The 26,668-nt window shown below is 38.6% G+C and overlaps 1 protein-coding gene across 4 annotated transcripts in view; it reads left to right on the top strand.

Moving 5' to 3' along the window:
• Positions 1–26,668, top strand: part of KIAA0319L (KIAA0319 like) — a 107,623-nt gene that overhangs the window by 35,207 nt on the left and 45,748 nt on the right. For all 4 annotated transcript variants that reach the window (XM_073233621.1, XM_073233623.1, XM_073233620.1 and 1 more), the window contains exon 3: positions 2,308–2,837. In XM_073233621.1, the coding sequence (XP_073089722.1) occupies positions 2,308–2,837 (530 nt within the window). The remainder of the gene's footprint in view (positions 1–2,307; positions 2,838–26,668) is intronic.

Here is a 26,668-nt window from a genome sequence, read left to right as displayed (position 1 = left end):
ATTTATACTTTGCTTAATTTCTAAAATCAGCATCTAAGGCTCTAAGTGTCCCTCTAAACATTGCTTTAACTGCATCCTACAGATTTTGATAGGTTGTGTTTTCATTTTCATTCAGTTCAAAGGATTCTAATTTCCCTTTTGTAGTTTCAAACTACACTTGGGGCAAATTAGCATTTGTTCAAAACCTGAAGGGGACGGTTATCCAGATGTCTGGAGCCCTTTCTCTTTGTAGCTTCCTCCTCTCTTGTAGTTTGTTCCAAAATTCTCGCTGTCATAGTCACCCTGAACTCTCCCCTCAGTGCAGCAAGACTGCCCTGTTTTGCCTGGGTTTTTCTTGTGCCACAGTCCAGAGCATGCCTCTGTGCAGAGAGCCAGGGTGGCCCCAGGGCTCCCCTTGTTTCCTTTGTCTCTGATATTACAGTCCTGGATTACCTGTTGTTCAGTACCTAAAAACAGTAGATTCATGTATTTTGTCTAGTTTTCTGGTTGCTCCTGTTAAAAGGGCAAACCCTATGGCAATTTCTCCTTCAAGGGCAGAAATGGAAGTCACAGTACCTTTTTAAAAATTAAAATACTGGCTTTTACAGCACAATAGAAGTTATTTTCATCTATGTGGACCTCTTCACTATGTTAAATATGGAGAATTTTTCTGAGAAGAATGATGGAAAGTTGATATAAAGATAACTGACAGTAGCTACTGATGTAATGATTTATGGACTGGAACCAAGTCTGTTACAGGTAGCTGTTACCAAGGGTCATACCACTGGTTGCTGTGGAAGAAGATGGATGAGGAAATGAGGGGTATATCGGTGGCTTCATTTTCTTTTTTTAGTTGCTATTTATTCAGTTTTTTCTTAAGGAAGTACTTTCCTTTTTTCCCTAGCCTTCTAAATTGTCTTGCCTGGTGCTAGGTTTGTGCCTGTGTATCTTTTAAATAACAATAGCAGATTGGCTTCCTTAGGGCCTGCTTGACTCAGTAATCCAGAAACCTGTCTTTTCCTCCTCTTACCTCTCAGTTGACTGGTGCCCATGTGCTGTCTTTTGGGCATGTAGTAGGTATTTCCTGGGAGTCAGGTTGGCTTAAGTTGGTTATCAGGTGGTTGCTTTTGTGAGTCAGAGCCCTTTTCCAGTTGTGTGTAGGTGTAGAAGTACAGACAAGATATCCATCTATTTAGTGCTTTGATTCTACAGCATATTTTCTACATGTGGTTTTAAAATACATCCTATGTTATAATGCCAGGGCCAAGGCTAGGGTGAAAGAAAGAGGCACCTAGGGCACGATACTTAAGGAGGCACTCACTCTCAAGGTCAGGTAAGCCAGCTGCTCCTGCGAGAGTGGGAGCACCTCCTGAAGTTTTACACCTGAGGCTCCTCTCTTGTGTCACCCTGGTTCTGGTCCTTATAACCTTGATCACAGGTGGTTACAAATACCTGTATAACTAAGACCTTAAAATGGACTCTCTGTAATGTTTTCATTTAGAATATGTTTTGACTTCATCTAAGAAAACAGAAGTGAGGTATTATTTCAGGAGAATTAATGTCATGCCTGCAGTAATTCAACAGCCCACAAATTTATCCATTTGCAACATTAGCCAGAAGTTTGGACCCTGTTATCTTGACTAACCATAGTAGGTCACTGTTGTACTTCTGTTCCTTTATTTCTTATCATGACATAGCTTGTTATTAGGAAATTCATTCTAGCAGAATCGCTCTCATGATTAAAAATTTGTTAAGCTTTACTGCTGCTCTGGGTGATACCATGATAATGCAAAACCACCTGACTTTGGTGAACATTTCGTTAGAAATGGATGAACTTGGAACCTGCAAGAGGTCAAGAGTACTTAGTTTGTGTTATTGCTAGTTCAGAGGGGGAATATTCCATCTTGTTTAACTACCTGCTCTCTGGCCCTGTAGTCCTCAGACTGTCCCTGAGAAATGCCAGGGAGATGAATGGGAGGTCAGGTGGTGGGACTTGGCTCCTCCATTCCTCCATACACTTCCACCAGAGCAGCCCTTCTGTTTTGTTTTGTTTCTGTTTCATGGAGTTCTGTGTAAATGGTCTATGTGGAAGGAATTCATTGAGAAGAGGACCCAGTGATGAATGTGGAATAGTACTTCTACAAGCTAAAATATCCTGCACCAAAAAACACTCTCTTCTGCTTTTCCTATTCCACTTAGTAGACAGCTTTCCCACCCTCTAAAAAACCAGTTTTCAAAATAGCCTCAATGTTGGTGTTCAAGGCTGTTTACAGAGCAGTAGTTTCTGTTTTTATTTCACCTTAAAATGTTTCCATGCTTTGTTTTTAGATGCCAGTGAAAGCAGGTGCCAGCAGGTGAAGACACAATTTGGAGTTGGCCTGAGATCTGGGAGAGAAAATCACCTCCGGCTTCTTGACGGAACCCCTTCTCTCCAGTCATGTTGGGCTGCCTGCTGCCAGGACTCTGCCTGCCACGCCTTTTGGTGGTTAGAAGGGATGTGCATTCTGGCAGACTGCAGCAGGCCCCAGAGCTGCTGGGCTTTTAGGACAGACTCTTCCAAATCCATGCTGGTGTTCTTAAAAAAATTCCAAACCACAGATGATTTGGGCTTTCCACCTGAGGCTGATGTACCACATATTCTGGGACTAGGTTGGAGCAGAGCATCTTGGAGGAGGCAGAGCCCACCCAGAGCTCCACTCAGACTGACTGTATCTTCCAGTGAGCAGCAAAGCTTAATCAGGAAGCTTTGGAAGAGAGAGAGTCCCAGTGAAGAAATAGTTACTTCTGTAGTCACAAGGCATTCTGAAATGAATGACTCCAAAGCACTAGGTGATCTGAATACCAGTGGCTCTGCAGAGGTAAGCATATTTTGAGTAAGGGCAAAGAAACTGTTAAATGTGCTTTTATATTCAGCACACATGAGCAGTGAAGCTGGTGTTTGTGGGCAGTGCTCCTAGACTAAGGAGGTGAAATGTATAACTGCTTGGATTCGTCTTTGTGGGTTTTGCCCAGATGTAGTACAAGGGTCATTTGGCCTTAGAGACATTTACTCCATGCAAGTCTGAACATTGTTTTGTAAAAGCAGAAGGCTGTTCATTATCTAGTCTGAGCTGGTTCTTGGCTGCAGGTAAGTGCATTGTGTAGGTGTTTATCTCCACCAACAATTCTGCGGTGTTTTCTGCCAGACTGCAAAGCACTTGATGGGATTACAGTCAAATTCTCCTCCTCCTCTCCCATCTTCCACTGGTAAACACATTCTTTGTGAGGTAGTTTCTGTTCCAGTCTGAAGTAACCATGTCTGGTACTGCAGATTAAGTGTCTGACCTGCTGGGCTGGGGAGCCAGATACGGCCATTAGCCAAGAGATCTCTGGGGTGAATTCTCAGCAAGCTTTGTATGCCAAGGGAGATACCACCAGTAGAGTTGTTCTGCTTATTATGTTTCTTCATTGTGGATCTTCCTGGGAAAATGATTAAAAGGAATGACTCACTCCATACTCAGTCTCCCTTGATTGCTGTGACTTATTTTTGTATTTGTTTTGTCCTAGTTGTCTCTATCAAATTGAAGCCAGAGTGGGGAGGCTACTACATGCCAGGCACTGTGTGTGCTAATCATTGTACTGTGTAATTTTGTTTATTTCTCATAGCAGTACGTCCAAGTAGGTTTTATTAGCCCTGTTTTACTGCTGAGGAAACTGAGGACAAAGAGGTTAAACAATTTGATCACATAGCTAATGAATAGCAAGCCTAGACTTGAAATACATACTTAATATTAAGAAAAAACCTTCCAGTGCAATATGACAGATACAGTCTTAGGTTTAATATGCCTGTAAACATTTATGGACACCTATTATCAATGTCAGGTACTTTTCTAAACACTAGACATACAAAAGTGAACAAGACATTGTGGCCTCAGAGAGTTCACAGTCTAGGGGAGAAGATAGGTATTTACAATAGTATGTAGTTTTGGCATTAGTAGGGTTATGTACACAGTACACTAGGAACACAAAAAAGGAAGTGATCAACTTGAGCAGGCCAGTGTGTGTTATGTGCAGTAAGACTTTACAGAGATGTTTAACTTACTTGAAAGATGTGTAGAATTTCACAGTGGGGTTAAAGGTAGCAAAAAACATTCTGCACTGAGGCACAGTGTGTGCAAGAGCTCAGTCAGCAAATATTTATTGCACACTGACTATGTATAAGGTACTACATACTAAGCTAGGCATTAGGGATATTATAGTAAATAAAGTAAACATGATTTCTTCCCTAACAGAGCTTATGCTCTGGAAAGGAAAACAGACAATACATTTATAATAATGGAACAATTATAAGTTTGTTACAAGTTTGAGAGGATAAGTAGAGTGCTGCAGGAGCATCAAGCAGCACCTAATGGAGACTTAAGAGGCAAGGTAGGCTACCCTAAGTAAGGAAAATTTAAGCTCAGATTTGTAGAAGTGGGAGTTGGGAAAATAAATAGGCAAGAGTATTTCAGGCAGAGGGAATAACAATTGCAAAGTCTCTTAGGTGCCCTAGAGCATGGCAAAATCAAGCAATTGAGAGATTGGTTTGGTCAGAGAGCTAGTAATAAAAGAAGAGGCTTGAAAGGTGTGCAGAACCTTGAGGCCTTTATAAGATACTGGTCATTTTCTCTATAGCATCTTTGATAGACAGTGACTGCAATGGGGTGGTGGTGAGGGGTGGTGGTGGTGATAATATGGGTGCATGTTGAAACCACAGTGTTGCTCATGTGAAACCGTCATAAGATTGTATATTAATACCTTAAAAAAAAGATACTGGTCTTTTTCTTAAGATCAGGGGGAAGCCATTAAAGAATTTTAAGCAGGGAATAGCATAATCAGATATGTTGCTGCATGGTGAATAGATTGGAGAGGAGCCAGAATGTACCTGGAACAATCAAACAGGAGCCTCTTCAGGCAAGGGAACCACTGCACTAAAGATGGAGGTTAAAGATACAGAAAAGGGGATAAACAACACATAATCCCTTAGAACTGTGGTTCTCAAACTTTAGCATACATCAGAATCACCTGGAGGCTTTGTAAAAACAGATCTCTGGGCCCTAGCTGCAGATCTTCTGATGAAGTAGATCTGGAGTGGGGCCTAAGAATTTGTATTTGTAACAGTCCCAGAGAGTACTGATGCTGGGAACCACCCTTGGAGAACCACTGCTGTAGAGGACAAACACTTTAGAATCCAAAGCATAAAGCACCAAGATTAGTCTTAAGCAGGAGGAGAGACACCTCCTTCCTTGTGATAGGAAGGAAGAAGTGGGTGCAGGTAAGTGTAGCCAAGATGGGTTTCTAGGGTCAGTAGAAAAACATTGTATTGTGGTAGTTCAATCTCATTCTTGGTTTTTTTGTGAAGTGAGATAGAGCATTTACTGAGAATGGAAGCAGAGGTAGGTGGACTGGGGATAGATAGGTAGTAGGCAGAAAAATCAGATTTAGAAAGAGAGGTAAAGATCTGAAACAACCATTGCAAAGGGTAGGAGATGGTAAACTAGGTGGGGAAATAGCTTACTGGGTAGCAGTGAAGATGGAGACTGAATTTATAACAGTGGTACTGCTCTTTACAGTTGTATGATTCTCCTTAGTAACTCACAGCAACCTTGTCAAGAAAAGGCCAATAGTTTTTGATTCATCCAGATTTGGAACTTTGCCAATCCCTTATGGGAAACTGGATATATATAGAAAGTGAGGTTGTTGTCAAGAGAGTGGGTGAAAGAGAGAGGATCAGAAGGCAGTAAAGAGGTAAAGGTAGGAGGGGCCGACTGAGATAAGATAGAGGAATTTGGCATTTAGAAGTTCTCCTGATAGGAAGCAGATACAGGGGGCACAAGTAAATGTGAGTCCTGGAAGGACAGGATGTAGTAGTCAGATAGGGGATATTTGAATTTAAGCTTTTGGAGGTGGAGAAGTTGTAGCCATTACCCGTGTACCTGTGGAAGAAGGTTGCTGGTGCAGAGTGGAGAAAAATGTAGAGACAAGGAGCTCGAACTCAGGAAGCTCAAAGAACAGGTTAAATGAGTTATCCAGTGGGTGCTGAGATAGACTTTAATGATGCTGGTGATGATAATAGCAGTAGCTGATATTTACTGAGTGACCACTTAACTATGTGGCAGGGACCATTCTGGACCTTTTTCATGTATTAACTCTTTTAATCTGTACAACAAATCCTGTGAAGTACTACTGCCATCTCTACTTTATAAATGAGGAAACTCAGGGAAAGAAAGGTTCAGGACCATGGCCAAAGCAGCATAGCTAGTACATAGTAGGACCAAGACTTGAACCCAGGCAGTCTGATTCTATCCAGAGTCTGTTGACTTTAACCTTCTTAATATAGGAGGAGTAGTAATCAGTAGATTGGGAGATGAGAGCTTGTGAGAGTTGAAGTGTAGTTCAGCAAGATGGTGAAGGAAAAATGGATTTTACAAAGAAGGTATAAGGGTGATTGTTTGCAAAGGGCATTGGAAGGGGAGAAAATAAAATAGCAACCCACTTTCAATCCTGAATGTAGGATAATTTGTAGCCATTATACTATAGAGATACATGGGAAATAGTATCTTCAGGGTAGGGCATGCTTACAGTTAAGGATAGGCCAGGGACCACTGTATGGATATGTGACCTGTACAGTTATACAAGTCTCCACACTTAGAAAGACCCTGTTCTTGGTTTAATGCTTTGCCTTCAATGAATCATCTTGAAGTTCTTAATTTTTAACAAGGAACCCTGCATTTTCATTTTGTACCAGATCCTACAAATTATGTAGCCTGTCCTACAGGAGGTACAGGGAACAAAGCATGAAATGACTGATCGTATAGGTGACTTTTTGATCATGGAATAGAAAGACTATGTGATGTGATGGAATTTCTGAGAGAAAGATAAAGAGGCTGGGTTTTCTAAGAGAGGAAATGTAGGTCATTATAGGGAAAAAAGTTGTGATAAACTAGCCCTGAGTTGTAGACTTGGCCAATTTCTGTGGTGTAAATACTACCACCATGACCAATTGCAGGCTACCAACATGAAGTTAATGAACATGAGAGTTGGAAGAGATGGGCACAGTAAGCTCATATGAGCTGGCTCCAGCACACACAGGATAATTATGGTGAATAAAATTAGACATGAGCCAGTAAAATTAGAAATATGGTAGAGTTAATACTGACAGTCTCCTGGATGGTGGTGAAAACTCAAAATTGAACCTTAAAGAATTCAGGTGGAAGGAAGATCGTGAGATTGTGTTGGCTGGGAAGTTCTTTTTCTTCCTGTTCACCAGCAGTGAACTGTGGCAATAAATTGCTGCAAATGAACAGGCTGTTGAGCTTTATGGTCTAACATGGGAGAAGGAATATTGAACTTGAACTAAGAGTCTCAAGAGTGGGACTGAGCTTTTGTGTATTGTTGCACAGAGGCATTACACAGATTTGTATCAATATGTTGAGAATGGCAAGTCTTGCTAAAAAAATAGGGCAAAATGAAGTTTTCAGTTCTAGACAAGTTATATTTGACCTTATATACCATGCTTAGGAGTTTGATTCTTATCCTGAAGCCATGGGTAGCTCTGGCAGGGTGGTAGGATCACCTTATGCATTCAGAATAGATAACTGGTAGGCATTTATTTTTGGAGGTTTTGCAGTTCAAACTTTTGCTTAAGGCTCTAGGGAAAGGAAGAAAAGTGTATACACTGCACATCTCCTCCTAATTAGGGATGACTGGCTAGCAGCACTAGTTTGTAGTTTGTACTGTTTTCTCCAAGGTAGGTCAAGCATCTGCATCCAAAGTGGGAAGAAATTGTATCATAAATTGTTCTTGTCCTGCCTGAAATGTCTGCAGAGCTGCAAAGGCACTGGATTGTCAGTAGCATTTTTCATTCTCTGGAAACATACATATACTGTATGTTTTAAAAGCAGGTATTGTGGACCTTTTACAGTTCCAAAAATGGAAAGAAATGTCACCAATTTATTCCCCTTTCTCAACTTGAATTTTTTTTTTTCCTGTATTAACCAGTTGCTGATTTGTGTGTGTTCTTTTTTGGCGGGGGGCAGGTTATTTTTATTTTTTTATTTTTAACAGGTCTCAACTTGAATTTGAAGGAGAATCTTATACTACTTGGTTTAAGTACTGAATCTTTTCTGTGCCATGACCCTCTGAGTTTTGGTAGGAAGAACATGAAGGCTTGTTGATTGGGTCCTGGAACATTTGCAGTACAAGTAGTCAGCCACTGGCCATTAGTTGCTGCCCATCCTGCTTTGTGAAGGGAGAAGGAGTGTTTTCTTTGAGTCTGGGAAATGAAGGTTCAATTAGGTGTCCTCTCCTGAAATGTTTGGTTTTAGGAAAGTGAGGTGCTCACCACCTCCCGGACTCCAGTCAGTATTCATAGCATTTCGACCCCTACAAGCCATTGGCTTTCTGTGGGACAAATGACTGAGAGGATAAATGAGCCAAGCCTTTGGACACCTCTTGGCTGCCTTTTTTCACTGAGCAGAACTCTTGTTCTGACTGTACAGAAGCTAGAGCTTACCTCTTAAGCAGAAGATAGAGGCGTGGAGTGTGGGCAGCACAGAGAGAAGAGCCTTGCATAACCAAGGACAGAAACCCAAACAGCTGTTTCCCTTTATCCATGTTTTTAGTCTGGTTTTCAGGTTTTTTTGCTTGATTGCTTTTTTTTGGTTGTTATTAAAGCTTTAATCCTTTAGGCTTGTGAGATTTTTGCCAAGGAAGGGTTCATTTATTCTTGTGGCTATTGTTTCTTGACATATTTGGAATCCCTTAGGGCCTACTTTCCCCCAGATTGTCTTTCTCAGTTTTCTGAGCAGCAGACAGGCTAATAACCTTCACCAACAATTTTTTAGTCTTGAGCCCACTTCCAGCCCTCTGGCCTGGATAATTTGTGTGGGTTTCTCAGTGACCTAAGCCCTTCCAGCACTGCCTGTTTGTATCTATTCACTAAGTACTCTTCCAACCCTCTACTCCATTCTAATCTTATATGAGTGGCTTACTGCATAGAGAGGAAAGCTGGGCAGCCTGTTTTCTTGTGTGTGGGTGTGCAGAAATCCCTGCAGTTGTACTTTGCCTTTTCCAAAAGCATTAGTCCCTGAATCTTAGTACCTTTTTAAAATTTCTTTCCCCTATAACTGCTCACTTTCTTTCTCCTCTAATTTCCTAAGTATTCTGGTTCTTTTCTCTGCTTATCTGGTTTTTACTATGTGAAATGAATTTGAAAATGTGTTTGTTCACTACTTTGTAAGTTAGGTTTTGAAGCCAAAGGTGATGAAGGTTTTAGTGTGGATCCATTAACAGATCCTTGCTCATTGGCAGAACTTGAGCCACAGGAACAAAGTCTCAAAACCAACCATCTCTTAGTTAACACTCCTGCCATCCCTCCTCTCTCCCTTAGGGTGTGCTTAGTTTCTCCAAGGAGACTGTGAGAACACATAATTTTGTAGCTGAGAATTAGGTTGGGATATGTCTTTAAACCCCGCTGGCTTTGCTATTGCAGGAAGACACTCTTTCCTCTAGCAGGATTTTTGTTACTGACAGTGGTAGTTTTACTTTAATACAATCATGTCTCAAATCAAACTGCTGAAAGCTGAATTTTTGAAAATTGTTCTTTACTACTACATAGACACTAGGGTAGCATGTGTATTACCACAGAGGGCCACTGCTTAGACTGTGATGATCTGACCTGGATAAATGTGACCATCCTGTGTTGCCCTGCAGGCTTCTGCTCAAAATGGAAGAGCTTTTGATGAAGGTTTTTTTTGGTCATCTTGAATTATGGTATTAATCACTGGGGCTCACTTGCTTGATTTGGAGAGGGTAGCTGGGGAGAGGAGGAAAGGAGGAGGAAGAGAGGAATGGAGAGACGGTAAAGGAGAATGTGACCAGAAACCTCTCATGCTTCTGAATAAGGCTGCTTTGAAGAAGAAACAGGTATGTACACCTGGGGCATGATTATATGGCTTATGATTCAGAATTGGGCTAGTTTTTATGATTTCTGTCCAGTGCCAGAAAAAAAATTGTCCAAAGAAATTTCACCTAAGTCTCTCTGATCCTAGATAGTCCCTTAAGTATTTCAGTATTACTTCATAGTTTCTAAAGTAAATAATTTGCTCCATATCTCCTTTTCCTGTTTCTTTAAATATAAATAATAATAAGTAATAAGCTGTTCCTTTAAAAATAAAAATCTGCCTGTCTTACTTAAATATCCATACCCTTTTACTTCTGGGAAACCATTCCAAATCAATAATTCCTAAATAAAGAGGAAGCTTCACACACAATGGGAGATGCCTATTTTTTAAAATAAAAAAGCAGAAGCAAATTGTGGAGCCAAGATGGCAGCGTGAGTAGAGCAGTGGAAATCTCCTCCCAAAACTATATATATTTTTGAAAATATAACAAATACAACTATTCCTAAAAGAGAGACCAGAAGACACAGGACAACAGCCAGACTACATCCACACCTGTGAGAACCCAGCGCCTTGTGAAGGGGGTAAGATACAAGCCGTGGCCCAGTGGAACCCAAGTGCCCCTCACCCCAGCTCCCAGCGGAAGGAGAGGAATCAGAGCGGGGAGGGAGAGGGAGCCCACGACTGCTAAACACCCAGCCCTAGTCATCTGCACCAAGAGGGCAGACACACAGTGCATGGCGTGCTGGATACTAGGGAAACAGGACAGTAAGACCTGTGAGCAGGTCCCTGCAGCTGGCGCCCCTGGGACAAAAGAAAGGCGAGTGCCTTTGAAAATCTTAGAGGGACAGGGGCCTCACAGCTGGACGGAAGCGCCCTGGCACAATCAGCCCAGTAACTGGGAATCCCGGGGAACTCTGGGCGCCCCAAACCCCTGGGCGGCAGCGCAGCTCAGAGGGCCCTCACGGTGATAAAAAGCCTCCCGCCTATTCCCCCTCCGACGTGACTCCGCCATAGTGGCAGTGGCCACGCCCTTAGCAACTGGGCAGAGCTTCTTCTACAGTGGCTGGGCAAGTATCAGAGATCCCGTCTGTGTGCAGCTGCCCAGCACAAGCTGCTAGGGGTCACTGTTCTCCCAGGACAGGAAGGCCACAACTAGCAAGAAGGGACGTTCTCCCAGCCGACACATGCACCAGCTCCCCACAACTATATCGCCATGAAAAGGCAGAAGAATTTGATCCAGACCAAAATCACAGAGTCAACCCCTGAGAAGGAGATAGACCTCACCAATATTCCTGAAAAATAATTCAAAATAAAGGTCATAACCATGCCAATGGATCTTCAGAGTAATATGCAAGAGCTAAGGGATGAAGTCAGGAAGGAGACTACAGAAATGAAACAATCTTTGGAAGGACTTAAGAGCAGACTGGATGAGGTGCAAGAGGCCATTAATGAAATAGAAATCAGAGAACAGGAACACAGAGAAGCTGATGCAGAAAGAGATAAAAGGATCTCCAGGAATGAAACAATATTAAGAGAACTGTGTGACCAATCCAAAAGGAACAAAATCTGCATTATAGGGGTACGAGAAGAAGAAGAGAGAGAAAAAGGGATAGAAAGTGTCTTTGAAGAAATAATTGCTGAAAACTTCCCCAAACTGAGGGAGGAAATAATCACTCAGACCACAGAAGTACACAGAACTCCCAACAGAAGGGACCTAAGGAGGACAACACCAAGACACATAATAATTAAAATGGCAAAGATCAAGGACAAGGACAGAGTTTTAAAGGCAGCTAGAGAGAGGAAAAAGGTCACCTACAAAGGAAAACCCATCAGGCTATCATCAGACTTCTCAACAGAAACCTTACAGGCCAGAAGAGAATGGCATGATATATTTAATGCAATGAAAGAGAAGGGCCTTGAACCAAGAATACTGTATCCAGCACAATTATCATTTAAATATGAAGGAGGAATTAAACAATTCCCAGACAAGCAAAAGTTGAGGGAATTTGCCTCCCACAAACCACCTCCTACAGGGTATTTTAGAGGGACTGCTCTAGATGGGAGCACTCCTAAGACTAAATAGATGTTACCAGAGAAAATAAAATCACAGCAAAGAAAGCAGACCAACCAAATACTAACTAAAGGCAAAAAATAAAATCAGTTGCCCACAAAAGCAGTGAAAGGAAACACAAAAGAGCACACAACAAAACATCCAACATATAAAGAATGGAGGATGAGGAATAAGAAGGGAGAGAAATAAAGAATCACCAGACAGTGTCTATAATAGCTCAATAAGTGAGTTAAGTTAGGCAGTAAGATAGTAATGAAGCTAACCTTGAACCTTTGGTAACCACGAATCTAAAGCCTGCAATGGCAATAAGTACATATCTTTCAATAGTCACCCTAAATGTAAATGGACTGAATGCACCAATCAAAAGACACAGAGTAACAGAATGGATAAAAAAGCAAGACCCATCTATATGCTGCTTACAAGAGACTCACCTCAAACCCAGACGAAAAGTCAAGGGATGGAAAAAGATACTTCATGCAAACAACAGGGAGAAGAAAGCAGGTGTTGCAGTACTAGTATCAGACAAAATAGACTTCAAAAAAAGAAAGTAACGAGAGATAGAGAAGGACATTTCATAATGATAAAGGGGTCAGTCCAACAAGAGGATATAACCATTATAAATATATATGTACCCAACACAGGAGCACCAGCATATGTGAAACAAATACTAACAGAACTAAAGGAGGAAACAGACTGCAATGCATTCACTTTAGGAGACTTCAACACACCATTCACTCCAAAGGACAGATCCACCAGACAGAAAATAAGTAAGCACACAGAGGCACTGAACAACACACTAGAACAGATGGACCTAAAAGACATCTATAGAACTCTACATCCAAAAGCAACAGGATACACATTCTTTTCAAGTGCATGTGGAACATTCTCCAGAATAGACCACATACTAGGCCACAAAAAGAGCCTCAGTTAATTCAAAAACATGGAAATCCTACCAACCAACTTCTCAGACCACAAAGGTATAAAACTAGAACTAAATTGTACCAAGAAAGCAAAAAGGCTCACAAACACATGGAGGCTTAACAACATGCTCCTAAATAATCAATGGATCAACGACCAAATTAAAAAAGAGATCCAGCAATATATGGAAACAAATGACAACAACAACACAAAGCCCCAACTTCTGTGGGATGCAGTGAAAGCAGTCTTAAGAGGAAAGTATATAGCAATCCAGGCATACTTAAAGAAGGAAGAACAATCCCAAATGAATAGTCTTAACATCACAATTATTGAAATTGGAAAAAGAAGAACAAATGAGGCCTAAAATCAGCAGAAGAAGGGACATAATAAAGATCAGAGAAGAAATAAATAAAATTGAGAAGAATAAAACAATAGAAAAATGAATGAAACCAAGAGCTGGTTCTTTTAGAAAACAAACAAAATAGATAAGCCTCTAGCCAGACTTATTAAGAGAAAAAGAGAATCAACACACATCAGCAGAATCAGAAACGAGAAAGGAAAAATCATGCTGGACCACATAGAAATACGAAGAATTATTAGAGAATACTATGAAAATCTAGAAGAAATGGACAACTTCCTAGAAAAATACAACCTTCCAAGACTGACCAAGGAAGAAACACAAAATCGAAAAAAAACAATTATCAGCAAAGAAATTGATGTGGTATTTTTAAAACTACCCAGGAACTAAACCCCCAGGCCAGATGGATATACCTCGGAATTTTATCAGACATCCAGAGAAGATATAATGCCCATTCTCCTTAGAGTTTTCCAAAAAAGAGAAGAGGAGGGAATACTCCCAAACTCATTCTATGAAGCCAACATCACCTGAATACCAAAACCATGCAAAGACTCCGCCAAAAAAGAAAATTACAGACCAATGTCCCTGATGAACGTAGATGCAAAAATACTCACCAAAATATTAGGAAACCGAATTCAAAAATACTTCAAAAGGATCATACACCATGACCAAGTGGGATTCATCCCAGGGATGCAAGGATGGTGCAACATTTGAAAATCCATCAACATCATCCACCACATAAACAAAAAGGGTAAAAACCACATGATCATCTCCATAGATGCTGAAAAAACATTCGACAAAATTCAACATCATTCATGATAAAAACTCTCAGCAAAATGGGTATAGAGGGCAAGTACCTCAACATAATAAAGGCCATATACGATAAACCCACAGCCAACATCATACTTAACAGCGAGAAGCTGAAAGCTTTTCCTCTGAGATAGGGAACAAGACAGGGATGCCCACTCTCCCCACTGTTATTTAACATAGTACTGGAGGTCCTAGCCACGGCAATCAGACAAAACAAAGAAATACAAGGAATCCAGATCAGTAAAGAAGAAGGTAAAGTGTCACTATTTTCAGATGACATGATATTGTGCATAAAAACCCTAAAGTCTCCACTCCAAAACTATTAGAACTGATGCCAGAATACAGCAAAGTTGCAGGATACAAAATTAACACACAGAAATCTGTGGTTTTCCTGTACACTAACAATGATCCAATAGAAAGAGAAATCCGGAAAACAATTCCATTCACAATTGCATCAAAAAGAATAAAATACCTAGGAATAAACTGAACCAAGGAAGTGAAAGACCTATGCCCTGAAAACTATAAGACACTCTTAAGAAAAATTAAAGAGGACACTAGCAGATGGAAACTCATCCCATGCTCTTGGCTAGGAAGAATTAATATCGTCAAAATGGCCATCCTGCCCAAAGCAATATACAGATTTGATGCAATCCCTATCAAATTACCAACAGCATTCTTCAATGAACTGGAACAAATAGTTTAAAAATTCATATGTAAACACCAAAGATCCCGAATAGCTAAAGCAATCCTGAGAAGGAAGAATAAAGTGGGGTGGATCTCGCTCCCCAACTTCAGGCTCTACTACAAAGCCACAGTAATCAAGACAATTTGGTACTGGCACAAGAACAGAGCCACAGACCAGTGGAACAGAATAGAGACTCCAGACATTAACCCAAACATATATGGTCAATTAATATATGATAAAGGAGCCATGGACATACAATGGGGAAATAACAGTCTCTTCAACAGATGGTGTTGGCAGAACTGGACAGCTACATGTAAGAGAATGAAACTGGATCACTGTCTAACCCCATACACAAAAGTAAATTCAAAATGGATCAAAGACCTGAATGTAAGTCATGAAACCATAAAACTCCTAGAAAAAAATATAGGCAAAAATCTCTTAGGCATAAACATGAGGGACTTGTTCATGAACGTATCTCCTTGGGCAAGGGAAACAAAAGCAAAAATGAACAAGTGGGACTACATCAAGCTGAAAAGCTTCTGTACAGCACAGGACACCATCAATAAAACAAAAAAGTACCCTACAATATGGGAGAATATATTCATAAAAGACAGAGCCGATAAAGGCTTGACATCCAAAATATATAAAGAGCTAATGCACCTCAACAAACAAAAAGCAAACAATCCAATTAAAAAATGGGTAGAGGAGCTTAATAGACAGTTCTCTAAAGAAGAAATCCAGATGGCCAACAGGCACATGAAAAGATGCTCCACATCGCTAGTTATCAGAGAAATGCAAATTAAAACCACAGTGAGATATCACCTCACACCAGTAAGGATGGCTACCTTTCAAAAGACAAAGAGAAACAAATGTTGGCAAGGTTGTGGAGAAAGGGGAACCCTCCTACACTGCTGGTGGAATGTAAATTAGTTCAACCATTGTGGAAAGCAGTATGGAGGTTCCTCAAAAACCTAAAAATAGAAATACCATTTGACCCAGGAATTCCACTTCTAGGAATTTACCCTAAGAATGCAGCAGCCCAGTTTGAAAAAGACAGATGCACCTGTATGTTTATCGCAGCACTTTTTACAATAGCTAAGAAATGGAAGCAACCTAAGTGTCCATCAGTAGATGAATGGATAAAGAAGATGTACATATACACAATGGAATATTATTCAGCCATAAAAAGAAAACAAATCCTACCATTTGCAACAACACGGATGGAGCTAGAGGGTATTATGCTCAGTGAAATAAGCCAAGCGGAGAGAGACAAATACCAAATGATTTCACTTATATGTGGAGTATAAGAACAAAGAAAAACTGAAGGAACAAAACAGCAGCAGAAACACAGAACCCAAGAATGGACTAACAGTTACCAAAGGGAAAGGGACTGGGGAGGATGGGAGGGAAGGGAGTCATAAGGGCAGGGAAAAAGAAAGGGGGCGTTACCATTAGCATGTATAATGTGGGAGGGGCATGGGGAAGGCTGTGGCACACAGAGAAGACAACTAGTGATTCTATCACATCTTACTATGCTGATGGACAGTGACTGTAATGGGGTTTGTGGGGGGGGCTTGGTGAAGGGGGGACCCTAGTAAACATAATCTTCATGTAATTGTAGATAAATAACAACAACAACAACAGAAAGCATAAGCAGTCTCTCTAATAAGGAAGGGGAAGGTTGATGTTATGCTGTCTTCAGAAAAACATTTTTGATTGCCTGACCCTTTTGTTAGTTCCTTCTACTTTTCACTCCAGCCACACTGAATATGTACTCTTCCATGGACACAATATTTCTTTAAAAACAACTTTATTGATGTATAATTGACATACAAACTACATGTTGAATGTGTAAATTTGAGAAGTTTTGACATATGTATATACCCATAAAACCATCACTACAATAAAGATAATATATTCATTACCCCAAAAGCATCCTGTCACTTTGTAATCTGTCCTTCCCACTCCTTCCCTTGTCCGTAGGCAAGTACTGATCTGCTTTAGGTTGTTAGAGATTTTCTGGAATTTTTAAACAGAATCATACATTATGTACTCTCCTTTTTAACAGCTTTATCGAGGTTTAACTTGCATATCATAAAACTCACTCCGTTTAAGTGATTTTAGTAAATGTGTAGAGTTGTATATCATCACCACAATCCTGTTTTAACATTCCTTTTATCCCAAAAGCTTTCTTTGTGCCTGTTTGCCCCCAAATTTCCTTGTGCCATTCACATTCCCATTCCCAGCCCCAGGCATCCACTAATCTGCTATATCTGTAAACTTATCTTTTCTGGACTTTTCATGTATATGGAACCATGTAATATATACTCCTTTGTGTCTGGCTTCTTTCACTTACATGTTTTGATACTCATCCTTGTAGTATGTGTCCATATGTTCCTTTTAATTTCTAAATAGTATTCTGTTGTATGGAAATATCAAAATTTGTTTATCCATTCACCTGTTGATGGACATTTGGATTGTTTTCCCATTTTGGTTACAGATAAAGCTGCTAGGAACATTTGTGTACAAGTCTTTCTATGGGTAAATGCTCTAATTTATCTTGGGTAAATACTTGGGCGGGGAATGGCAGGGTCATGTTGGTGGATATTTAGTATTTTAAGAAACTGCCAAACTGTTTTCCAAACAGTAGTACCATTTTATATTTCCATTAATAAAGTATAAAAGTTCTCACCAACCTTTAGTATGGTGAATCTTTTAATTTTAGACATTGTAATAGGTTTTTGTGTAATAGTTTCTCATTGTGTTTTGGTTTGCATTTCCCTAATGACTAGTGAGTGATGTTGAGCAACTTTTCATGTGCTTATTTGCCATCTGTATACTTTTGGCAAAGTGTTCATTCATATTTTTTCCCATAAAAAATGGTTTGTTTTCCTGCATATATATACTGCATATGTCACTTGTCAGATATGCGATTAGCAAGTATTCTCTTTTCTGTGGCTTGTCTTCATTCTCTTAGCAATTTCTTTTGAAGAATAGATACTAATTTTGATGATATCTGTTTTATGGATCATCTTTGGGTGTTATAGCTAAGAAAGATTTTTCTCCTAAGGTTTCTTCTAAAAGTTTTATAGTTTTAGGTTTTAAATTTAGATCTCTAATCCTTTTATACATGGTAGGAGCTGTGGAAGAAAGGGTTTTGTTTTGTTTTTTTTGGAATGTGACTATCCAATTTACATAATAGATAAATAGCTATTTAGGTTATCTGTAATAGCTCTTGAGTGAGCTTTAGCAAACGGTGTCTTTCAAGGAATTTTCATTTTATTCCAGTAGTCAAATTTTTTGGCATAAAGTTGTTCACAGTATTCCCTTATTGCCCTTTTAATATTTGTAGAACCTATAGTGATGTTACCCCTCTCATTCCTGATATTGGTAACTTGTGTTCTCTTCTCCTCTCTCCCTTCCTTTTTCCCTCTCTCATTCCTGATCACACTGGCTAGATTTTCTCAGAGACAATCTTTGGTATTATTAATTTTTCTCTATCGCTTTTCTATTTTTTATTTTATTGATTTAATATTTATTTGTTCATTTCACCTGCTTAATTTGGATACATTTGCTCTTTTTTTAGTTTCTTAAGGTATAATCTGAGGTGATTGATTTGAGACTTCCTTAACATAGGCGTTTTAGTACTATAAATTTCCCTTTAAATATTGATTTAACCACACCCTACAAATTTTGATATTTTGTGTTTACTGTTTCATTCAGTTCAAAATACCTTATATTTCCCTTTTGAGTACTCCTTTCACCCCTGGGTTATTTAGAAGTACATTATGTAGTTTCCATGTTTTTGGGTTGGATTTTCTAGATATTCCTGTATTATTGATTGTTCACTGGCTCATTGGCATTAAATTAGCATTGTATGATTTGAATCCTTTTAAATTTATTGGAACCAGTTTTATGGCTCAGACTATAGTCTGTCCTGGTAAATGATCTATGTGCATTTGAAAAAAATGTGTTCTTCAATTACTGGGTGACTGTACTACAAATGTTAACTAGGCCAAATTGATTAGTGTTATTTAGATATTCTATAGCTTTACTTATTTTCTATTAATACGTATTAGTTATTTAGAGAGGTGATGAAATATCACACTATATTTGTAGATATGTTTTTTGTTACTGTTAGATCAGCTTTTACTTTATGTATTTTAAAGTTCTATTATTAGATGCATTAAAGTTTAGGATTGTTATGTCTTCTTGATAAATCGACCCCTTAGTCATTATCTTCTTTATCTCTGGTAATTATTTTCTTTATAAAAATAGGTTGGTATTAGCATAATATATCTTTTTCCATCCTTTTACCTTTAACCTATTTGTGTCTTTATATTTCACATGGATTTCTTGTAGGTTGCATATAACTGGGTATTGCTTTTTACCTAGTTTAACAGTCTCTGATGATTAACTGGAATGTTTAGACCATTTAATGTAATTATGTGATTGGATTCAAATCTACCAACTTAATATTTATTTTCTGCTTGAATTGAGTATTATTTATTCCATTTTTTACCTCCTTTTGTTGATACATTGGTTGTGGTAGGCAGAATAATGCCCCTCCCCACAACAATGTCAATGTACTACTCCCAGGCACCAGTGAATATGTTACAAGGCAAAGAGAAATTGGATTGCAGATGGAATAAAGACTGTTAAACAGCTAACCTAAAAGTAGGGAGATTATCCCTGAATTTTGTTGGGAGGCCCAATTTAGACACAAGGGTCCTTAGAAGCAGAAGAGGAAGGTATAACTATGGAAGAAAGACACAGAGAGATTAACATTGTTTACTTTTAAAATGGAGGAAGGAGACCATGAGCCAGGGAAAGCAGGTGGCCTCTAGGAACTAAAAAAGTAAAGGAAATGGATTCTCTCCAAAAGCTTCCAAAAAGGAACATGGCTTTGCCAACCCCTTGATTTTAGCCCAGTGAGATCTGTGTTGGATTTCTATTTTACGAACTGTAAGATAATAAATTTGTGTGATTTAAGCTGCTAAGTACGTCATAATTTTTTATAGCATCAATGAAGTACTAATACATAGTTATATTTCTTCATTACTGGTTGTTAGTTTATCCTGTAAATCTTTAGCTTATCAAGGACTACCTTCAAATGATATTTTACTAGTTCATGTTTAGTGTAAGGACCTTACAACAGTATGCTTCCCTTTTTTCTTCCTGGCCTTTGTGCTATTGTTGTCATATTTTACTTCCACATATATTACAAACCCCACAATATATTGTTATTGTTTTTATTTTAATCAGGCAGTTACCTTTTAAAGAGATTTAAAAAATAAAAAATATATACCCAATTAATTATTATTTCCAGTGCCCTTTATTACTTAGTGTAGATCCAGGTTTCCATCTGGTACCATCTTTCTTAGTCTTGAAGGACTCCTGTATTATCTCTTGTAGGTTTGTGGTGGTGAATTCTTTCAACTTTTGTTTGGCTGAAAAATCTCTATTTCACATTCATCTTTGAAAAATATTCTAACTCTTAAAGTAAATCTGAGTTGGAAGGGTTTTTGTTTTGTTTTTGCATTCAGTACTTTAAAGATATTGTGGCAATGTCTTCTAGTGTGTGTTGTTTACATGGAAAAATCTGATGTAATTTTTATATTTTTTCCTCTATATATGTGTCTTTTTTCTCTGGCTGCTTTTAAGATTTTCTTTTTATCACTGTTTTAAGCATTTTAATTAATTTATTCTTGGTGTAGTTTTCTTTACATATCTTGTGCTTAGAGTTTGTTTCTACTCCCTCTTCCTTTGAGAACTCTACAATTAGCATATTTGGTCATTTGACTTTGTTCTACAGTTCTACATTTCTTTTCAGTTCTTCTGCATTTCCTTTTGAATAGCTTCTATTGATATATCTTCAAGTTTACTAATCTTTTTTCTGCATTGTTTACTCTGCCATTAAACCCCTATAGTGTATTTTTCATCTCAGACATTGTAATATTCATTGCCAGAAGCTTGATTTTTTTTTCTTAATTCCATCTCTCTGCTTAATACATGCAGTTTCCTATCGCTTCTTGAACTTATGGAATATAGTCATAGTAATTATTTTAATATCTTTGTCTACCAGTTCTGTCATTGGGTTATTTCTGGGGTGATTTTAATTGATATTTTTCCTCATTACAGGATTTACTTCCCAGCTTTTTTGCATGTCTGGCAATTTTTGATTGGGTGCCAGATATTTTAAATTTTTCTTGTTGGGTGTTGGATATTTTTTATCACTATTGTGTTCTTGAGCTTTGTTCTGGGATATGGTTCAATTATTTTAAAACAATTTGATCCTTTTGAGTTCTAAAGATCGTTATATAGGCCTGGAGCTATATTTAGTCTGGGGTTAATTTTTCAACATTACTGAGGCAAGATCTTCATTAGTACTGTAACTGATGCCCTGTGAACTATGAAGTTTTCCAATTGGCATTTTGGAATAGCTTTAGTCCTAGCCCATGTGAACTCTGGGTGCCATTCCCTGTAATCCTTTCAGATATTTCTTTCTCTGGCCTTGGGTAATTTCCACACATTCCCCTGACACTGAGATGGTCAGTACTTAGTTGAATACTTTGAGGGGTTGCGGCACTCTGCAGGTCCTCATAGTCCTGTCTTTGTGCAGCTCTCTCCTCTCCCAGACTTCTAGTCTCATCTCTTAAACTCAGGGAGACTGCTGATTTCTGCCTGGATTTCCTGTTCCCCTGCTGTGGCCTAGAACTTTCTCCAGACAGTAAGCTGGAGCAATCTTAGGGCTCATCTTACTGGTTTTCATCTCTTAGGGATTGTTTTATTTCCCTGACTGATGTCCAGTGTATTGAGTGCCATTGTTTTATATATATGTACATTTTTAAAATTTTGATTGTTCATCTGTTTTTTTGATTGTTTCAGATGGGAGGGTAAATCTGGTCTCTATTACTTCATCTTGACTGGAAGCAGAAGTCTATCATGTTTTTTTATTTTTTTTTTAACATTTTGACATTTACTTGCCTATTACTTATTCTTCAAGAGTCACCCTGGGCTTTATTTCTTCTAGGAAGCCTTCTCTGATACTCACTTCCCCAGATTGGCCCAAACACTCTCCTAATGTTTGTGCAATAGCCTAAACTCTTACATTGTTTTTCAGTCTGAAAACATAATGCTTATTGTTTAAACTCATTCTTTCCAAATATGTCCTTGATCTTGTCCCTTGAATCTTTCATTGCTCTCTTTTCCTTTTCTTCCAAAGTTTCAAGGGTAGTCTAAACTTGCTTTCTCTTCTTTATTCACTTGTATTTAATCTTCAGCCCTGTGGAATTTGGTGTGCAAGGTACTCTTGCCAGGGTCACCAGTAGCCTCACAATTGCAAGCACATTGTATTCTTTTGAGGCCTTGAACCTGATTAAACATCTGTGCGTTATTTCATACTGGTTGCAAGTGTCCCTTCTCTCTTGTTATAATACACTTTCCTGATTCTTAAACATTGGTATTCCCAAGTATTCTGTTTTTGAACCTCTGTTTACTTTACTTACATGCTGTTCTTGAGCAAGCTCATTTATTTGTATGGCTTCAGCTACTATCTTTGGAAAATTGATTCCAAGTCCGGGCTTCTGTTCGAATGTCCCAGAGTTATTTCAGATTCAGTATGTCTAAAACATAACTTGCCTGTTATTTTCTTAAAGCTGCTTCTTTATAGTCTTAGTTTTTGACACCACTATAGTTAGTCCCTCACTCAATCTGGAAACATGGGAGCCATCATAGATGCTTTTCCTGAAGCTCCAGATGCATTTCAGCTTCACAAATATTAGAACCTTAATAATTTAAAATCCATCCCACAGGAGATATTTTCAGTAAAGTGGTCTCCTGAGCCATCCCATAGATAATCATTATAAAGTATGTAAAAAATGTATTTAAAGAAACTGGAAAGATTCCAAAAGCAGATAGAAGCTAGAGGAGAGTTTTCTCTTAAAAAAAAATTGCAACTGAAAGTGGTAGGAATTGGGAGTTTAGAGCTTTTCAAATTTCTGCCTGAGGGCATTCACCAACCTTCACAGCAGAGGCAAGGTGCAGTGGAGTACCTCAGCTTTACTTTATTCTGGTGGGAAAGAGAGTCTAGGATAAAAAAATTACTTCGAAACTTAAGTGGAGGGGCCCTTGGAAGTAAACAAAAGAAGAGAGTGAAATCCATAACCTGATGAGAAATTGTACTAAAATCCCTAAAGGAACCTCCAAACTACAGCTACATAAGGAGACTCCAGAGGGCCTGGTGAAAAAGCAGGCAGAGATCAGAGAAGCAGAGTTCTGTTTTTCAAAGACAGAACCTAGACAGAACCTACACCAGGTAAGCTCTTTGAGTTTAACTGAATGCATTCACCAACCATGTGTAGCCCATGGCAGAAATATGAAGTCTTACTGACTTGAGGTGTCAGAGGACAGACAGTCTAGGGCTAAAAAATTAGGGAATAATCTTCTGAGGTAAAGAAAGCACAGCAAGAACAGACCCCATATCTGAGTGTAATCTATGACCAAATTCTTTGTCAATCACCATATTACACATGAAGACCTGCAGGGGACCAGGATTAAAAAGCAGCTACAGGAATTACACAGAGAAATCAGTTGCTACACATCGCAGGGGAAGCAAAGCCTACAGTTTAAGTCCAGATAAGTTACTTGCCTATTAGAAAAAAAAATACCCCAAGTAATCCCAAGGAAAACACAATAGAATGCAGAGTCACTCCACGTATTAGATAGAAAGTCCAGTATTGAAATAAAAATTATTAGACATGCAAAGGAACATGAAAAAGTGACCCATATTCAGGGCATGGGGAGAAGCAGTAAATAGAAATTGACTCAGATGTTGGAATGTCAAAGACTTCAAAGTATGTTCAGAGAACTAACAGAAATTTTTAAAAAATGATTTTGGTGAGTGAACACCTAAGGAATTTCAGAAGAGAAATGCAAGTCATTTTAAAAATGGGGAGACTGAAACAAGAGAACTTCTACTTATGGAATCATGAAGGAATCGGTCATTTTTTCATTATAAAAAACAGGCATAAAACTGGAAAAAAGCGGTCAAATATTTCAGGCTACTAGAAATATAAGAGGCAGAAGCAAATTGAAAAGAGTTTATTCTCGAAAACCTGGTAGTTCTTCAAGAAAATACAGCAGGAGTCTGTAGTCTTCTTCCTGGGGCTTTCTCCTATTTCCATCACTGTAGCTCAGGTGATGAGAAATGTAGTTTTATCAGTGTGTGGCTGGATATGAAAACTAGGACCCTTTCTGCTACAAGGAGTAGATATGATTTTGGGCAGAAGGTGAAAACTCAACAGCTTTGCTAACTAAAAATGGCAAACTTTGTTGGGAATGACTGGAGAGAATCTATAGCTTTGCTAGCCTGAGGTTGCAATATGTGTTGGGGTGAGTGGTGAACATGCCAGAAACTTGTTGGGAAGATCCTGAAAATAGTAGAGCCATAAAAGGGTTAGTATAAGCTCTGTACATATCCCTGGCTGACTGAGAAACTATTTGAAGGTGGGAAAGAGACCTATAAGAGCCTGGTAAAAAGTAAAAATCAAGGGAGACTTGAGAATTGGCTGCAACTTTGAATGCATTTCCCAAGCAACACACAGATGGATTGTCAAAGGGTAACACTTTGTAGGCTCAAAGTGTTTGAGTGACTTCTGCATCAACAGCCCATGAGAAAAATAAAACAGAATCCAGAGTTGCTACAATATATTATCTAAAGTTTCCAGTTTTTAACCATATGTTATAGGACACACAAAAAAGGAATCAAGAAAGTCTGATGGCCTTGGGAAAAAAGATAATAAATAGAAATAAATTCTGAGCACACTCAGTTGTCAGATTTAACAAAGACTTCAATGCAGCTCTTTAAAATATGCTTAACAAAATGAAAGGAATCTGTGTTCAAAGATTTAAAGGAAAATGAGATGACAATAAATAGTTGTTCTAACCACTTTTATTCAACATTGTACTGGAGGCCCTAGCCAATGTGATAATGCAAGAAAAAGAAATTAAAGGAATACATACTGAAAATGACCAATCAAAACTGCCTTGTTCACATATGATAAAATCATGTACCTTCAAAATTCCAAACAATGTATATAAAGGCTACTGGAATTATTAAGTGAATTTAGCAAGGTTTTATGGTGTAAGACCAATATATATACAAAAATCAATTGTGTTTACAAAAGTAAATTCGAAATGAATCAAAGACCTGAATGTAAGTCATGAAACTGTAAAACTCTTAGAAAAAAACATAGGCAAAAATCTCTTGGACATAAACATGAGCAACTTCTTCATGAACATGTCTCCCTGGGCAAGGGGAAAAAAAGCAAAAATGAACAAGTGGGACTATATCAAGCCAAAAAGCTTCTTTACAGCAAAGGACACCATCAATAGAACGAAAAGGTATCCTACAGTATGGGAGAATGTATTCATAAATGACAGATCTGATAAAGGGTTGACATCCAAAATATATAAAGAGCTCATGCACCTCAACAGAAAAAAGCAAATAATCCAATTAAAAAATGGGCAGAGGATCTGAATAGACAGTTCTCTAAAGAAGAAATTCAGGTGGCCAACAGACACATGAAAGGATGCTCCACACCACTAATAAGAGAAATGCAAATTAAAACCACAATGAGATATCACCTCACATCAGTTAGGATGGCCACCATCCAAAAGACAAGCAACAACAAATGTTGGTGAGGATGTGGAGAAAGGGGAACTCTCCTATACTGCTGGTGGAAATGTAAACTAGTTCAACTATTGTGGAAAGCATTATGGAGGTTCCTCAAAAACCTAAAAATAGAAATACCATTTGACCCAGGAATCCCATTCCTAGGAATTTACCCTAAGAATGCAGCAGCCCAGTTTGAAAAAGATATATGCACTCCTATGTTTATTGCAGCACTATTTACAATAGCCAAGAAATGGAAGCAACCTAAGTGTCCATCAGTAGATGAATGGATAAAAGAGATGGGGTACATATACACAATGGAATATTATTCAGCCATAAAAAGAAAACAAATCCTACCATTTGCAACAACATGGATGGAGCTAGAAGGTGTTAATGCTCAGTGAAATAAGCCAGGCTGACAAAGACAAGTATCAAATGATTTCACTCATCTGTGGAGTATAAGAACAAAGAAAAAAATGAAGGAACAAAACAGCAGCAGACTCACAGAACATAAGAATGGACTTACAATTACCAAAGGGAAAGGGACTGGGGAGGATGGGTGGGAAGGGAGGGATAAGGGGGAGAAAAGGCACATTACGATTAGTACACATAATATACAGGATGGGGTGCGGGGAAGGCAGTACAACACAGAGAAGACTAATGATTCTATAGCATCTTACTACGCTGATGAACAGTGACTGTAATGGGGTATGTGGTGGGGACTTGAAAATGGGGGGAGTCTAGTAACCATAATGTTGCTCATGTACATTAATGATACCAAAAAAATCAGTTGTCTTTATATGTTAGCAATGAATAATTGGGAATTAAAGTTTTAAAATATGTAGTATAGCATCAAAAGTGTTAAATAAGGATACATTTAACAAACTATGTGCAGGAGTTATATACGGAATATTTTTAAATGTTGCTGAGAGAAATTAAATGACTAAGTAAATGGAGAGGTATACCATTGTAATGGGTTGAGTAGTGTCCCCCACCCTCAAAATCATGTCCACCAGGAACCTCAGTATGAACTTATTTGAGGATGGGATCTTTGTAGATGTAATTAAAGATATTGAGATGAAATCATCCTGTATTTAGGGTGGGCCCTAAATCCAATGACTGTTATACTTTAAAAAAAATTTTTTTTATTGTGCTTCACAAATAATGTATTTTTTTACAAATTGGCAGTTTGTGGCAACCCTGCTTCAAGCAAGTCTGTTGGCACACTTTCAACATTTGTTCACCTCAT

This window comes from Manis javanica, chromosome 4 (genome assembly GCF_040802235.1).
Source record: "Manis javanica isolate MJ-LG chromosome 4, MJ_LKY, whole genome shotgun sequence".
NCBI classification, from domain to species: Eukaryota; Metazoa; Chordata; class Mammalia; order Pholidota; family Manidae; genus Manis; species Manis javanica.
Note: the sequence above shows the minus strand (reverse complement) of the source record. Positions and strands in the feature narration are given on the sequence as shown.